The following is a 16,939-nucleotide window of genomic DNA, read 5'->3' on the forward strand; positions in this document are numbered from 1 at the left end:
TGAATGGGTCCTGGGCCTCCCCAAGGTCGACTCAGCCTCAAAGGAGTACCTGGTTGTGTGCGTAAACATCGCCACTGCAGAGGCAACAGTGGTCAGGGGTGGCCAGGTGGAGTGATGCCTACTCACTCTACCTGCAGGAACGTGAGCGAGTCCCTCTCCTCCTGCAGAGCGCACAGGTGCGTGGCTGCTGCCTGGAGCTCGTTGATCTCGTGCTCATAATGAGCGATGTTCTCCTCGATCTGGGACAGCAGCTCGAGCCCCTTCATGTCCACGCAATCCAAAGTTGCCCTCTCGTCCTCATCCAGCATCACCCTCATGCGGGTGAACTTGCCTGAGATGCGAGCCTTGGTCTGGACCATGCAATCCTGCAAGGGTGTTCGATGGATGATATCATTCAAATTTAATGCTATAAATACCAAAGTCACATTGTTTTCTGGCTACTCTAAACCTAGTTTGCCCTGCCTCTGCATTATGTCTCTGCACTCACATCTCAGTGAACAGGTCAATAACTGTTGAAGAATCTAGAACGTTCACATCTATAATATTGTTAGTAAGATAAAAAGCAAAATTGTATTCCTCAGTGGAAATAAACACATCATAAAGTGAAAATTAAATTGTCAATCAAAATATAATTATCCATACGGTGCCATTATATGACCTATAATGCATTCCTAAAACAAATGTACCTACCCAATACATACTAAAAAATCTCTTTCAATACAACTGAGATTTTTTATCCACATATATGGAGAAAAATAACGACTAATAACTTACTAAAATTATCTGTTATTAAAACTCCCTCACGTTATTGGAATGTCCATTTCTCTAAAAAATATGTAGTGGTGTTATGGGACAACACATCAGTTACAGCTGTTACGGTGTTATGGGACAACACACACATCAGTTACAGCTAACACCCTGGGCTTACTCGAAGGGGGCTGTGGGCTTTGGATCCCCCACGCCCCTACCAACGGGTGGGGGCTGCGGGGTGTGCTGTGATCCCTCAGAACCCCGCCCCTCGGTGGGGAATTTGTATAACAGACGGGGAGCCAGAGAGATAGGGGCAGTGTTCGCAAGCTATAGTCAGAAGACCAAGTTGAAGACTGAAGACCGGCTAGATAGACACTGGAACTCCTCTGACCCGCTGTCCTTCTCAGGGCCGGGCAGAGCAAGCCAGCGGTGTGACCCCAGAGCCTCAGAGCCGATGTCCTTCTAAAGGCCGGGTCTGTGTGGCTAGTGGTCAGGTCCTGAGCCTTGGCTGGGCCAGGTCAGTTAGCCTCGCCTAGAGCCCTTAGGGGAGGACCTGGGAGCGTAGGTAGATAGGCAGATAGCCTAGGGGTGTATCCCAGTGTCGTACGGGTGAAGGGGCCGTTACCCCTTCCAGTGTTGTATACCTTGCCTGTCTAAGTGTTGAGTTACAATAAATAGTGCTGCCTCCACTTCACCGTCTCTCTCAGTTCGGAACCCACTACACATATGCTGGGTTCTCTCCCCTCCCTCCACCGTTTCAAATCACTCTGAGCTCAGATATTTGATGGAGACCAATGATCTGCTTTTCTGGTTGTATTACTAATATTCTCCACAACATGGAGATGTTGTGTGAATTATTATCACCAGCTGACTTGATGCCCACTTTTACAGCAGGATTTGCATGACATTGGATACTTTGGATACTCGTAACATTTTCGTGGTGGTGGGGTTTCTGTGTTCCAATGACCCTCAGAGCTATGTCGCTTGGAGTATTGTACTCCTGGTAGGATCTGCTTTGGTTAACAGGTCTGGGCAGAGCTTCCAGACAAATAATGGTCCAAAAAAGCATCACTTTATGAATGGTTAAAAAGTACTAAAATCAGAGAACCTGACCCAGACAAGAGACCCCCCTGGAGCCAGGCCTAAGGGTGGTATTCGCCAAAAAGCACCTGGTGGGCGGGAGACCCACGTAATTCGGTTGAGCCCTGCCCAAAATGGCTAAGTGACGCCGTCCTCTGGGCCCACCATCTGCAGGATGAAGGGTGAGGGGAGGGTGCGATTCCAGTTTTGCAGGGAGTGGGATGGTGTCAGAAGGACTGAACCTTAAAAATGGGTACTAGCTATTAGGGCATGAAATGTCACTTCACTGGGTGGGGTGGGGGGGGAGTCAGCACTAGTGGAGGAGGTGAAAAGGTACCAACTAAATATAGTCGGTCTCACCTCCACACACAGCATTGGCAATGAACGCTAACTTCTTGATTGGGGGTGGTCTTTTCTATTCTAGAGAAACCCCTGGTGAGTGGCCCCGGGCGAGTGTGGGGATATTCACAATCCCGGCTGGGTGCTGTTCAGTTGGAGTTTGTCCCAGTGGATGAGAGGGTCGCCTCAATGAGACATCGGGTCTCAGAAAGGACAAATCTGACTGTTGTCTGTTCAGAGTTTTCGGCCCTCTTAGAGATGGTGGGTGCAATGCTCAATCGTGCCGCCTACCGACCCCATAGTATTACTGGGCGATGTCAATACTCACGTGGGAAAATATGGAGAAACCTGGAGAGGCATGATTAGGGGGAATGTCCCCCCTGATCTGAAACCGAACAGTGAGATTTAACTGGAATTCTGCGATAGTAACGGAATGTCAATAACAAACACCATGTTCAAACACGAGGATGCTGATATGTGCATGTGGTACCAGCGCACCTTGGGCCGAAAGACAATAATTGACTTCATAGTTAGATTATCAGACCTAAGGACACTCGGGTGAAGAAATGGGCAGAGCTGTCAACTAATCACCGCCTGGTGGTAAGTTACATCTGATGTTTGGGGCACCGACCAGATAGATGTGGAAGGACCAAACGAATAGCGCAGCTTTTCTGGAAACGTCTGGCGGAAGACCCATTGCAGAAATATTTAAACTTCCACCTCTGGGAAAACTTATTCTGCACTCCAGAGAAGGTCATGGACATTGAGTCCGAGTGGACGATGTTCAGGACCTCTATTGTGGATGCGACTGCAAAAGCTATTGTCGGGAGGCAGTTAGTGCCTGTGAAAGTGGCAAACCTAGGTCCCGCTGGTGGACACCAGTGCTGAGGGATGCTGACAAGTTGAATAAGGAGACTTTTTCCTAGCTATGCTTGGAAAAAGGTCTCTCGACTCGATTGAGAGGTACCAGCTTGCCGAGAGAGCGGTACCAATTGCTGAAGCAAAAGCCCGAGCAAGGGAGGCACTTGGAGAGGCCATCGAGAGAGACTACAGTGCAGCCTCAAATATCTTCTGTCAAACCATCCGATGCATTAGGAAGGGTATATGGGATGTGGCCCCATCTGTTCTCAGTAACATTGAACACAACAAAGGAAATAGTCGAGAGGTGGAATGAACAATTTGAGGAGCTCCTCAACCCAGTGGACATGCCCTAATCTCAAATGGCAGGCTTTGAAACAGCTGGGGGGATAGGATCCATCACAGTTGCTGAAGTCACTCTGGCGGTCGAGGGCCTTCATAGCAGCAAAGCTACTAGAGTATATGAGGTTCATCCAGAGTTGTTAAGCACTTGACAGTGTAGGAGTGCCTTTTCAATGTTGCATGGATGGTCGGTACAGTACCTCTGGATTGGAAAACTGGAGTCATGGTGCCCATTTTTAAGGAAGGGGACTAGAGGGTCTGCTACAACTACAGCGGGATCACACTCCTCAGCGTCCCAGGTAAAGCAAGTGCTAGAGTGCTGGAGAGGAGTTTCTTGCCGGTTGGTTGATCCTCAGATTCAGGAGGAACAATCCGGATTACGTCAGGGTTGTGGAACAATGGACCAGCTCTTTTCCTTCTCACAGATATTTGAGGGGTCATGGGGGCATACTGCTCCAGTCTATCTTTGCTTTGTAGACTTGGAGAAAGCATATGACCGTGTTCCCTGTAATATCTTGTGGGAGGTGATGCGAGAGATTGATGTACCGGTGCCGCTTTTGTGTGGTATCCAGTCTCTATTTCCAGAGTGAGAGCTGTGTCCGTATTAATGGTGTTAAATCAATGTCATTCACTGTGGGTGTTGGACTCTGCCAAGGGTGCGACTTGTCTCTGCTCCTTTTTGTGATTTTCATGGACAGGATTTCAAGGCACAGTTCAGGTATGGAGAGTATTTAGTACGGGGGCATGGAAGTGGCATCGCTGTTTTTTGCAGATGACGTCCTCTTTGCCTCGTCAGTCTGTGATCTCCAGCGTGCACTGGAACAGTTTGAGTGTGAAGTGGCTGGGATGAGGATCAGCACTTCCAAATCTGAAGTCATGGTTCACTCTCGGGAGACGTTGGATTATTCTCTCCCTGTGAGGGGGGAAAAGCTGCCCTTTGTGAAGAAGTTTAAGCTATTCATAATAAAGGTTTTTGGGTTAGATCGCGTTAGTTATAAATGTGTCATAACCCTCCACCACCTGACACGGCCAAACAGTAAAAAATGTGTCACGTTTACAAAGGGCAGACTCCCGTTCCTAGATATTTTACTGGGACATGGTCTAAATGGCAAAATAACACACAGCATTTACCGAAAGCAACCGCACACTGATGCCTATCTGAATGCAGATTCACATCATCACCCAGCTCAGAAATCCTCTCTTATCAAGACACGCATACATTGGGCTAAAACAGTGTCAGATGGTGAAAGTCTAGTGAGAGAAATCAAACATGTTAAATAAGTACTAAGACAGAATGGCTACAATAATGCTCAAATTAACAGAGCACTGAATGCCAAATCACGAACGCAAAGCAACACTGCTGAAAGCGATAAGATTATTCAAACAATTAAAATACCATATCTCAGGAGTAACTGACAAATTAGCCCGTGTTTTGCAAAAGCAAAACATTAAAGTAAGATTTGGTACAGTACACTAAATTCAAAAACTGGTATCTGGCACTAAAGACGAATTGCCTAAATTATCAACAGAAGGTGTATATCGGATTAATTGTTTGTGTGGCAGATGCTATATTGGACAGACAGGACGTAACATCAACGTAAGCTAAAAGAACACCAAAGACATATGAAATGATCTCAAACACAACTGTCGGCAGTGGCAGAGCATGCTTGTCAACAAGGACACTCAATTGATTTTGATAACGTTGAAGTGTTGTGTAAAACTAATTATTACTGGCCAAGACTAATTCGAGAATCCATTGAAATTGAGAGAAATACAAATAACTTTAATCGCTCTGACAGCTACAGGCTTAGTGCGGCCTGGAAGCATATGATTAAATAAATAAAATATATAATACAATTAAAATTCCTTATAAGGGAAACAAATACCAATGAATAACAATTGAATGATTACCAATATATTATATAATTACAATACCCTCCCTGCCTCAAATCACTGCACCTGAATGAATTAAATGATGACGTCACCCTGCTGCTGCTCTATTTAAGATCGGGAGCAAGAGAGCCTCACCATTCCAGCAAATTGCAGGATGAAGCTGGATGGAATTACCAGCGAAACGTCGTACTCAAATTTTAAATTATGTTGATTCACTCTTCAACACACCAGTGGGCTAAAGTAATGAATTATTTGTCCTTTGTGAACGTGACATATTTTTTACTTATTCTTAGGTTTTTTCGGTAAAGTCACGTAGGTAAAAAATTGAAATTAAAATTACTAAAAGTAAAAAAAACACGACGTTTCGGAGGCAACACAAGCTTCTGTCTTCAGGTGGAACCGTCACAGCCACGACAGCTGTATCAAGTAAATGAGAGATTACAAGAGCTACCACTCCGTATATATAATGGTTGAGGGGGGAAGGGCCCGGAAAGGCACGCTTTTTATTAATATGGTAAGGTGAGGCTTAAGACTAAGAATAGACTGCATAACAAAAGACTGAGCCTTTGTTATGGAGAGGTGCGGTTTGTGACTACGCCTAGCCTACATAACAAAAGTGTGAAAAAAAGAAAAAACTAAAACCTGGTAAAACAAAACTGGCTGTCTATCAATAACCTGTAATAGTTGTCTGTCAAATAAGATGGTCCAAATAAGTGTAGTTAAATCTTTTTTGCATGGTTAATCACATCTTTCCAATAATTACTCAGTTTGTAACCATCATCACGGTTGAAATTATGTCTGTGTTTGTATATTTGTATGGCTTCGTGTATAAACCTTTGATGGTAGCCAGGAGGTTTGCAGAGCACCTTGGTCTCGGAAAAGACAATTTCATGAGAGCCCACAGAGTTGTAGCAATGATCGGCTACGGCCGAAGAATCAGTTCTGCCGTGTTTCAGATCTGACTTGTGCTCGCGGACACGATGAGAAACATGACGTTTCGTTTCTCCAATGTAGCAATCACCACAACTGCAACTCAGTTTTTAGACTCCAGGATACTGTAAGTCAGGAACGACATCCTTCACAGATGGAATCAGATCACGGATTTTATGCACTGTACTGAATCGGACTTGGATCTTATGTTTGTTTAGAATTTTGGAGATCTTTTTGGTCACGCCTGCTATGTATGGTAACGTGATAGTTTTGGTCGGAGTTTCATGTTGCTGTTTCTGTATGGTGGGAGAAACAGCTTGGCGGATGGTGCGGTCAGAGTATCCGTTCATCCTAAGGGCCCGATGTACATGTCTTAATTCACCGGCCAGGTGGTGTTGGTCAGACATGCCATGGGCTCTGTGGTATAGCGTTTTGATGAGAGAATTCTTTTGAGATGGGTGGTGGTGGGAATCCGGTTTCACGTAGGAATCTGTGTGGGTGGCTTTCCTGTAGAGAGAATGTCCCAAGGATCCGTCAGGTCTCCTCTCAAACAGAATATCCAAGAATGGTAGTTTACCATCTTTCTCCACTTCCATGGTGAATCTGATGGATGGGTGTCTGGAATTGATGTGGTCCAAGAAGTGGTTCAATGCTGGGAGGCCATGTGGCCAGATGACGAAAGTGTCATCTACATACCTCTTCCACAGGGAAGGACGCAGGGTGGATGTCTGGATGGCGTCTGATTCAAACTTTTCCATGAACATGTTGGCTATCACTGGTGACAAGGGGGAGCCCATAGGGGTACCCTCATTCTGTTTGTAGAAGGTGCCATTCCAGGTAAAATAGGTGTTGGTGAGGCAATGCCTAACCAGCGCAGGTACATCAGAATTCAATCCATGTTGGACTAAGTCCTCAATTATTGTTAGGGTGTCCGGTACTGGGATTTTGGTAAACAAAGATACTACATCAAAACTGACGAGGATGTCATCAGGAGATAGTACCATGTCCTTAACCATAGAGACTAATTGGGTTGAGTTGAGTACTGCCGAAGAGGTCTTGCCTGTGAAGGGAAGCAGAGTGTCTGATAGAAACCGGGCTAGTTTGTAGGTAGGAGAGTTTATCGTCGACACGATGGGTCGTAGCGGGGTGCCTTCTTTATGGATCTTATTTTTTACTGTTTGGCCATGTCGGGTGGTGGAGGGTTACGACACATTTATAAATAACGCGATCTAACCCAAAAATCTTTATTATGAATAATATTGGTTGCGAAAGCCTACGTGTTAAACTAAGTAAAAATAACTCGGGGTTTCTATCCCAAGTGATGGTCATTGGGAGCAGGAGATTGGACGGTGGATCGGTGCGGCATCCGCAGTGTTGCAGGTGTAGTGGTGGTGTTGACGTGCGCCAACAGTGATGGATCACGGGGCGGCACGGGGCGCGGGGTTGGGCACGCGATGTGGGCGTGGTTTGGACGCGCGCGCCGGTGGTGAGGCGCGCTGACACAAGGTGCGAAAAGAGGATCGTAGCGAGCGCCCAGTGATTGGTCAAATGGGATGGGTGCTCTCAGCGACGTCCGCAGAAGGTGCTTAAAGGAGGACGCGCGAGAGCACTCGAGGTTGTTAACCAGTTGAAGATCGAAGACGGAGTGGAGGAGGTAGTGGCCCGAGACCCCTAGTCCCGCCGTCCTTGCCAGGACCGGGGCCCTGTGAGGCTCGGAGCTGAGACTGTGAAACCCATAGTCCGACGCCCGTGTGGGTCGGGACGGTGGGACCCAGAGTCGAGACGGACACCCTGGCTGGGTGTGTTCCGAGAGGCTACGGGGCGTAAGAGCCCGTGTCGGTGTAGCCAGGAGAACTGTGAGGGTTAGGCTGGTGTTAGCCACCCGTGTAACTAAGTGGGTGTTAGCCACCCGTGTAACTAAGTGGGTGTTAGTCACCCGTGTAACTCTAAGTTGGTGAAATAAAAGAGTGTGCTACCCGTGAAGTCGTCTCCCGCCGAGTTACTACATTACAACTGGCGTCATAAGTAAACCTGTCTTCAAGAAGTATGGACACAAGGAAGACTACCCGTACCCACGAGTGAGATCGGGAAGACGACGGCGTACCGGAGACACCAACCTCGGGAGGAGAGGACGAGGAGTTGCCGCCGATGCAGCACTTCGCGGCGATGGCCGATGCTCCGCTTGCCTTCGACACCAGCCTACAGGACGCACACTCCCGCCTGGCGGAGTTGCTGCTCGCCGCCACTGCCATTTTGGCGGAAATCTCCGTTCCAGCGGGCGGAGGGACGGCTGCGGGGTTGGAGGAGGGAGCGCGACCGGAGGGATCCCGCCAAAAGGCGTTTCGCGCCAAAAGTTTTGAGGTTGGCGCCGTTTTTGAGGGTCCGCCACCAATTGGCGGGAAGCGCGGACACCACGTGGCCGGAGATCTCCACACAGCGCAGCCCGCGTCATCGGCGCGCGCCGGAGCTCTCCATTATGCGCCTGCAGACGGAGCCGACATTTTCTACAACCACAGTGGCGCGCGGGAAAATCGTTCCGACGACGACCGAGTCCTCCAGCAACAATTGCCCGCGCTGTCGGCGTTCAAGGCAGACGGGGGCGATTGGGGAGCCTTCCAACGAAGGTTCCTCGCACATCAAGAAATGTCGGGGTAGTCCGACACCACTGCTCTGCGCGCGCTGCCAACGATGCTCGACGACGACGCGCTTGCAGCCTTCACGTCCGCCCCAAGGTCGTCCCGCTCAACGCTCCAGGCCGCGCTACACCTGATGGCTAAGGTGTTCGGGCTGCCCTCGACCTGTCGCCACCAATTCTACGATCGGCGAAAGGTGGTTGGAGAAACAACGCTCGCCTATCGCACGGCGCTGCTCGCCTTGGCGGACGCGGCTTTTCCCCGCATGGACAAGGAGGGGAAGGACGCGATGGTGACGGAGCAGCTGCTGGCGTTGGCTCACGGCTTGGGAGTCCCCATCAATGCGGCGGACGAAATGGACATCTGCTCCCTGGGGATTGCCACGAGTATTCACGCTTACGAAGTCCTCAAGCGAAAGCCGACGGTCATCTGTGCATCGGCGGGGAACGGGGCACCGGCCGCCACGGTCGCCGGGCCTCAGCCTGCTGCGGCTCGGGAGGAGGCCTTCACTGTATCGAGATCGGGGGAGTGGAGAACGGGAGGTCGTTCGCCCACACGTTCATCCCGCAAGCTGGAGCAACCGAAACCTACGACGTCCCTCGTCGTCTGCTACAACTGCGGCCTTCGGGGCCACGTCGCGTCCGGGTGCCGGGCCCCGCGTCAGCGCGCCACGGGACCACGTCCGGACGACGACCAGGGCCACAAGTCATCCCAGCTAAACCCGGCAATTCGCGGCACCTCACACGCTCGGTCCACATACACGGCACGTTCGGGTCGCCGCTTGGCGGTGGGGGGACCGCGTATGGGCACCGGGGGTTCGGTTCGGCGAGAGGGGTCCGTACACGGCCCGAAAGCAGTCGAATGGTCCGAATTGGCCCACAGGATTGTGGCTGCGGCGGCCGGGTCGTCCGTGGTAATGGGGTTTATTGACGGGGTTGAGGTCCGGGTGCTTGTGGACACGGGTGCGTCGGCCACTATCATTTCGGACCTTATTTATAACATTCTTCCCGTCCAATGTCGACCCCTTCTGCCGGTGGACGTACCATTTTATACGGCGAACGGGGGATCTTTGGGAATCATCGGCCAGATTCGGGCGACTATTTGTATTGGCGATATCAAATTGGCGGGTCCTATTTTTGTATCATCATCGCTGGCCGTTCCTTGTTTACTAGGTACGGACTTTCTGTCTAAAATGCCCATCAAAATTCTCATAGACCAGGCCTGCATTGAGCTTCCATCGGGACGGCGGGTTGCGTTTTTGACGAGTCCTACTAAAATACGCACGGTTTGTGCGACGGTGCAGGCGCTGGCAACTCAGACTGTACGGGTGCCCCGGGATTGCAAATGTTGTTACCCCTTCGGTTGAGAAAACCCCTCGGGGTAGATGCGGGGGCACAGGGAGTTCTGTTGGGGCCGTCTAACAGAGCCAAAGGGGGCCTCGACTTAGCGGTGGCTCAGACCATGGTGAGGGGGGACAGTGAGCCGTTCATTATGGTCCTGAATACGGGGTCGCGGCCGGCCGTGATTACGCAGGGAACGGTGCTGGCTCACGCCGCGCCGCTACCCGTCGAGGAACAGCTCGTTGCTCACGCGGATTCGAGTGCCGATACGCATCCTCGAAGTGAGGAGGGGACAGAGTGGTTGGACTCGTTGTGTGCCGGGTCTAGTAACTTGTCCAGTGTGCAGTTGGGAGCATTGAGGGGCTTGCTACTCGAGTTCGCTGACGTGTTTAGCAGGCACAAGTACGATATTGGCTGCACGGACCTGTTGCGCCACCACATAGCTACAGGGGACGCGGCCCCTATTCGACAGAATCCCTTTCGGCTCAGTCCAGCCGAGAAGGAGCATGTGCAGTCGGCGGTTAATGACATGTTGGCGGCCGACATTTCAAATTTTAAATTTAAACGTCTAAATGTTTTCTGCTTCGGGAATCGGTCAGGTATTTGGGCCATATCGTTAGTCGTTCAGGGATCTCGACAGACCCTGCTAAGACGCACAGCGTCAGCTCATGGCCAACGCCAACCTTGGTCACTGAAGTCCGCAGCTTCATAGGATTCGCCTCCTATTACCGTCGTTTTGTCAAGCAGTTTGCCACCATAGCTAGGCCCCTGCACGCTTTGATGGCTAAAGGTGTGCGGTTTCACTGGGGGCCGGAGGAGGAGGCTGCGTTCTGCTCCCTTCGTGACGCCTTGGTGCAGGCTCCCCCCTTGTGTTACCCCGATTTCACGCAACCGTTTTTGTTCGACACGGATGCCAGTAACACGGGTATCGGGGGAGTGCTCTCACAGGTGGTCGGGGGGGTCGAACGGGTGGTCGCCTACGGTAGCAGGGTTCTGTCCCCCGCGGAACAACGCTACTGCGTGACACGTCATGAATTGCTGGCGATTGTGTTTTTTATACAGCAATTCAGGCCGTATCTTTACGGCCATCATTTTACGGTTCGTACGGACCATGCGGCTCTTCAATACGCCATGCGGGTGGCGCAGCCATCCGGCCAATTGTACCGATGGTTGGAGGTCCTTCAGGACTACCAATTTACGACGATTTACCGTAAGGGATTGCGCCACTCGAATGCGGATGCCTTGTCGTGGTTGCCGCCGCGCACGGAATGCGCATGTCTGCTGGTATCGGCGCGGTGTAAACCCCCTGTCCCAGTCCCCGCGGAAGTTGTGCTCGCCGCCACTGCCACCGAGGGAGTCGACGCTCCCACAGGGAGGGACTCGCTGTTAGCGTTGCCTCTCATCGAGTGGGGCCGTCTCCAGATGGCCGACAGCTCCCTACTCGCGCTACGTCGGAAGGTTGACGCTCCCGAGGGAGGGGAAACGCGGGTCGGTTCCTGGGTGTGCAGACAGGGCCTCTTGATGAAGTGGGACAACATGTCCCGGGCGTCACGCGCTCGTTGTGCCATTTGCTATGCGGGGTAGGGTCGTTCTGGCTGCTCATGAACGACTCATGCATCTGGGGTTTCACAAAACGCTCGCCCTAATCCAGCGAGACTATTATTGGCCGGGGATGGGCAACGACGTGGCGAACATTCTTAAGGGATGTGTAGGGTGCGCCCAAAGAAAACCGCCACCAATAGCGGCTAATCCACCGCTGCAATCCATTCAGGTTTCGCGCACAAACGAATTGGTTGCATTAGACATCTTGGGGCCCTTTCCCGCTACACCTAGGGGAAATAAGTTCCTGCTGGTTGGTGTAGAGTACTTCACCCACTGGCCCATGGCGTGGCCACTCGCCAACCAGTCGGCTGCGGCAGTGGCGGACGCCTTTGTCCAAGGTTATGTTTTGGACAAGGGCGCCCCCGAACGCTTGCTGACGGACCAAGGGAAACATTTTTCGAGCGTCTTGTTGCGCGAGGTGTGCGACCTGTTGGGTACAAAGAAAGTGCGTACCTCCCCGTACCACCCGCAAACTGACGGAATGGTTGAACGTCTGAACAGGACGATCACGTCTATGCTGTGCCAACAGGTCTGCGACGATCAGGTGGATTGGGACTTACAGGTACCGGGGGTACTCGCTGCCTATCGAATGGCCCCTCATGCGGCGACGGGGTTTTCCCCATTTTTTCTTATGTATGGGCGGGAGGCCGATCTGGCCATGGACGTCCAACTGGGGATTTCCCAGCCACGTGCAAAATCTAAATTGGCAGACCACATCAAATTTAATATCGCCAAATTGACTGAAGCGCAAGAGGCTGCGAGATTGAATTCGCGGTCTCGGCAGATCGCGAACGAGAGATTGCATGGACGGAGGGTGCATACGCACAATTGGAAACCAGGCGATAAGGCCTGGCTGCATTGTCCACATGCACCGTTGGCTACGTCCCCCAAATTGTTGAGACCATGGAGGGGACCGGTGGAAATTGTGCGGGTTGCATGACCCCAGAGTATACAAATTAAATGGGGAAAACGCCGTTGGTACGTGCACCCCTCCCGACTGAAACCCTACGCGGCACCGCGTGACCCCGTTTAATGCCGTAACGACCGAGCGTGTGATGTGACCGTCGACTCGGGGAGGGATGTGTCACAGGCTGATCCTCACGTGTCTCCACCTGACCCACCCCCAGGTGTCTCGGATCTGACGGCTGTTGACCGTCGGGAACCGGAACCCCGCGGCACGCACGGAGCCCCGATGCCTGGCCCATGCCTTCCTGAACTGCCGCCACCACCGGACGGTCATCCGAGTCTGGTGCCGTACGACGGACCGGCAAGGCGGACTCGGGCTAGAACACAACACTTTTCGTGAAAGAAAAAAAAAAAAACGTTTTTTCAAACCCGACCTCGCCGCCGTGTTCCCCTCTGCCGGGGTAATGTCCCGTTCAAGGGACGCTCGGAAAGAATGGGACGCTGCACGAGTCAGAAAGAAGAGAATATTTTTTTCTTTCTGCATACACATTTATTGTTGTCACTCGCCGGATTGTACATATTGTTCTTGCTGTTGTAGTGGCATTTGCTGATTTTTGCGGATGGCGATGTTCGTGTTGTGTTGTGTTGTTATGTTGTTCTTGTGTTACGGGGCACACATGAGGGGGTGTTGTATGTTTTGTAGCAGCCGGGTCGGCTGCGAGCTATGTGGTAGGGGGTGATGTAGTGGTGGTGTTGACGTGCGCCGACAGTGATGGATCACGGGGCGGCACGGGGCACGGGGTTGGGCACGCCATGTGGGCGTGGTTTGGACGCGCGCGCCGGTGGTGAGGCGCGCTGACACAAGGTGCGAAAAGAGGATCGTAGCGAGCGCCCAGTGATTGGTCAAATGGGATGGGTGCTCTCAGCAACGTCCGCAGGAGGTGCTTAAAGGAGGACGCGCGAGAGCACTCGAGGTTGTTAACCAGTTGAAGATCGAAGACTGAGTGGAGGAGGTAGTGGCCCGAGACCCCTAGTCCCGCCGTCCTTGCCAGGACCGGGGCCCTGTGAGGCTCGGAGCCGAGACTGTGGGACCCGTAGTCCGACGCCCGTGTGGGTCGGGACAGTGGGACCCAGAGTCGAGACGGACACCCTGGCCGGGTGTGTTCCGAGAGGCTTCGGGGCGTAGGAGCCCGTGTCGGTGTAGCCAGGAGAACTGTGAGGGTTAGGCTGGTGTTAGCCACCCGTGTAACTAAGTGGGTGTTAGTCACCTGTGTAACTATAAGTTGGTGAAATAAAAGAGTGTGCTACCCGTGAAGTCGTCTCCCGCCGAGTTACTACATTACACAGGCACTGTATCGTTCCATGGTAGTGAAGCGGGAGGTGGGTTCTAGAACAAAGCTCTTTCTTTACAGGTCAATCTACGTTCCCACCCTCACCTATTGTCATGAGCTTTGGGTGATGACCGAAAGGATGAGATCGCGGGTACAAGGGACCAAAATGAGGTTTCTCCGCAGGGTTGCCGGGCCCTCTCTCCGTGGGTGAGGAGCTCGATAATCTGGGAAAGCCTCAGAGTGGGGCTGCTGCTCCTCCGGTTCGAGAGGAGCCAGTTGAGGTGGTTTGGGCACGTGGCAAGGATGCCCCTCGGTAGACTCCCCCTGGAACGCTCCTGGGAATGTTTCACTGGTTGATACTCTTGGGTTGACCCAGGACACGCTGGTGGGACTATGTCACTCGGCTGGCCTGGGAACGCCTGGGAATTCCCCAGAAAATGCTAGAGTCTGTCACTAGGGAAAGGGAGGTCTGGACCGCCCTACTCAACATTCTGCCTCTGCGACCTTCACCAGGACAAGTGGATTGAGAAACGAATGAATGAGAAAACTCATGCAAACAGGCTCCGAGCAATATCGTTTAAGATATATCAAAAGTAGATTCAATTACGTAATTAACTGAATCATTAAAATGTACTACATCAAAAGCGTTAATCACTAATACATCATGATTCGTGTATATTCAAGTTAAAATGCTTTAAATAATAATTGGCTCTACGTTGTGCTGCTTTAGAGGTAGGTGCGTGTCATGAGAGCAAAATTGTTTTCCAGAATTCCATTGCACTCTCTTTATAGCCGCATCTCTTGTGTTTATTCTAGCATTCAACAGCCGATTTCCTGTCGTATTTTATCGTCATCTTCACTCGTTTAACGTCTAATTTATAATTCAATACAATCGTTGCTCCATACTGCTTTATTTGATCTAATCCATTGCAAATCATTCGAGTTATCTTGCGACGTGCTTTGAAGTCTCACGGGAGATAAACCTTTTTGTGTAAAACGTTGCATTGACAAAAAATACGTTTCAATCACCCGTAACTATAATAACGCAATGTCCTGCACAGTTATCACACACTGACTCAAGCCTAACATGAGTGTTCACTTGAATCTACGGAGTTAACCTCAAGGGGAGAGTCACAGACTCCACCCAGGGTGGAGGTCACAGGGCCACAGAGGCCACGCGCGGTACCTGCACGTCCTTGCGAGTGGCCTTCATTTGTCCCACGGACGCCTCCGCCTTTTTCCTGTCCTCCTCCACTGCCCGCATCTCCTCAGCGACTCGACCCTGTAAGAGACGAAGTCATCAGAGGAGATAGTTCTGAATTGCCCAACAGAAGCGTGGTGAGGAATTCAGCCTGGACTGACTGAAAAAGTCTAATAGGCAAGGGACCTGTGGACAGAGAATCAACCCACGGCGATGTTTGTTGTATGATATGTTTCTATTATACCCAGGTGACAGATTTTTATCAGCTCATGTAGAGGTATCAGAATCAGTATATGTATTTATATTGGAGGAATCTGATGTGCTATAAAGCTCTTTTTCACAAATATCCAGTAGTGGTGGGTAAGAACGTTACAACAACAAACTATACAAAAACCAGATAGTAGTGCAAAGTACAAGAAAGATAAACAAATCACCCAATAACATACAACTAAGCCATTCCCATCCTACCAGGCAAAGCCCACCGAGGCATCAATAATTTTTTTTAGAAGCGACCTGGCCACAAATGATAACTCATCAAAGTGGTTTATCATGCGGAAATGTCAAGCTGCCAAATAATCTCATTGCATGTTTTTTTCTGCACCTCAGTGGTTTTCGCTGTTGGCATGCGGGCCTCACCTTCCGTGTCTTATGCTCGTTCTCCAGCGTGTCGACATCATGCCCTCGATGTTCTCCAGTGAAAGCGCAGACTGTGCACACGAGGCTCATGTCTTGCTTGCAATAGAACATGAGCTCCTGTTTGTGCCTCTTGCACTTGCGTTCTTCAGGGTTCACATCTGGTGAAACCAGGACGTGATCCTTCAACTTCGCTCTCTCCAGGTGAGGCGCGAGGTGTTGCCTGCAGAAGGACATCTCACACTTGAGGCAGGTCTTCACTGCAAGCGTCTTGCCTTCTGGGCAGTGGTCACAGAAAACAACAACACCACCAGCAGCAGCAGCAGCCATGGTCTCAGTCACTCGCAGCTGCTCTATGAGGTTGGCGATCGTCACGTTCCTGGTCAGCTGGGGTCGTCGAGGGAAGGTCTTGCGGCACTGCGGGCAGCAGTAGGAGTCTGCCTTCTTCCAGGCGTCCTCCAGGCACTGGAGGCAGAATGAGTGGCCGCAGCTCAGCGTCGAGGGGCAGTCAAACGTGTCCAGGCAGATGGAGCAGGTCAACTCACGGTCCACGTTCTCAGCGGGAGCTGCGCTCGCCATGACCCGAGGATGCACCCAGAATAGTTCTTCACTGTGGCTCAGAGAATATAATTGACGAGTTGTTCTGTGCGCAGCTCACAGAGCGGAGACGAACAAGGAAATGAACTGACTTCACCTGCAGTTAAGTTATAAATACCTCGAGACACGCCCTGGAATGTTCCATACGGCGGCTGGGCTCACCTGTGTAGACGTGGCGTTACAGTCACGCACTGTGTAATAGTTAAAATCGTTTTTTGTGTTTAGTTTGTCCTTCCCCTGCACTTCCGATTAGCACGGTTGGCTACGTACGGTGTGGAGGAAGTTAAACATACATACATAGCTTTGACCGGTCTCAATTGATATATTTGTACAAACAAAACCCAGCAGCAGCAACCCGGGACACAGCGATAATGGTTTGTCCCACAGGCTGATTGACCGGCTAGGTCAGGCTGTGTGCATTGCACACAGTGGAACCGCACCTTGTACAAACATTCTGATGTAAAGGTGAATCATCTTCTTAGGTTTTTTCGGTAAAGTCACGTA

The 16,939-nt window shown here is 51.0% G+C and overlaps 1 protein-coding gene across 1 annotated transcript in view; it reads right to left on the reverse strand.

Moving 5' to 3' along the window:
• LOC144947555 (E3 ubiquitin-protein ligase TRIM11-like) overlaps nt 1-16,450 on the reverse strand; it is a 39,915-nt gene extending 23,465 nt beyond the window's left edge. Inside the window, exons 1-3 of the mRNA XM_078876775.1 lie at nt 15,842-16,450; nt 15,191-15,286; nt 132-365 (exon numbers count right to left, since the gene is read on the reverse strand). Of these exons, the coding sequence (XP_078732901.1) occupies nt 132-365; nt 15,191-15,286; nt 15,842-16,417 (906 nt within the window). The 5' untranslated portion in view covers nt 16,418-16,450. The remainder of the gene's footprint in view (nt 1-131; nt 366-15,190; nt 15,287-15,841) is intronic.
• Nucleotides 16,451-16,939: the final 489 nt, after the last annotated feature.

This window comes from Lampetra fluviatilis, chromosome 45 (assembly GCF_964198595.1).
Source record: "Lampetra fluviatilis chromosome 45, kcLamFluv1.1, whole genome shotgun sequence".
NCBI classification, from domain to species: domain Eukaryota; kingdom Metazoa; phylum Chordata; class Hyperoartia; order Petromyzontiformes; family Petromyzontidae; genus Lampetra; species Lampetra fluviatilis.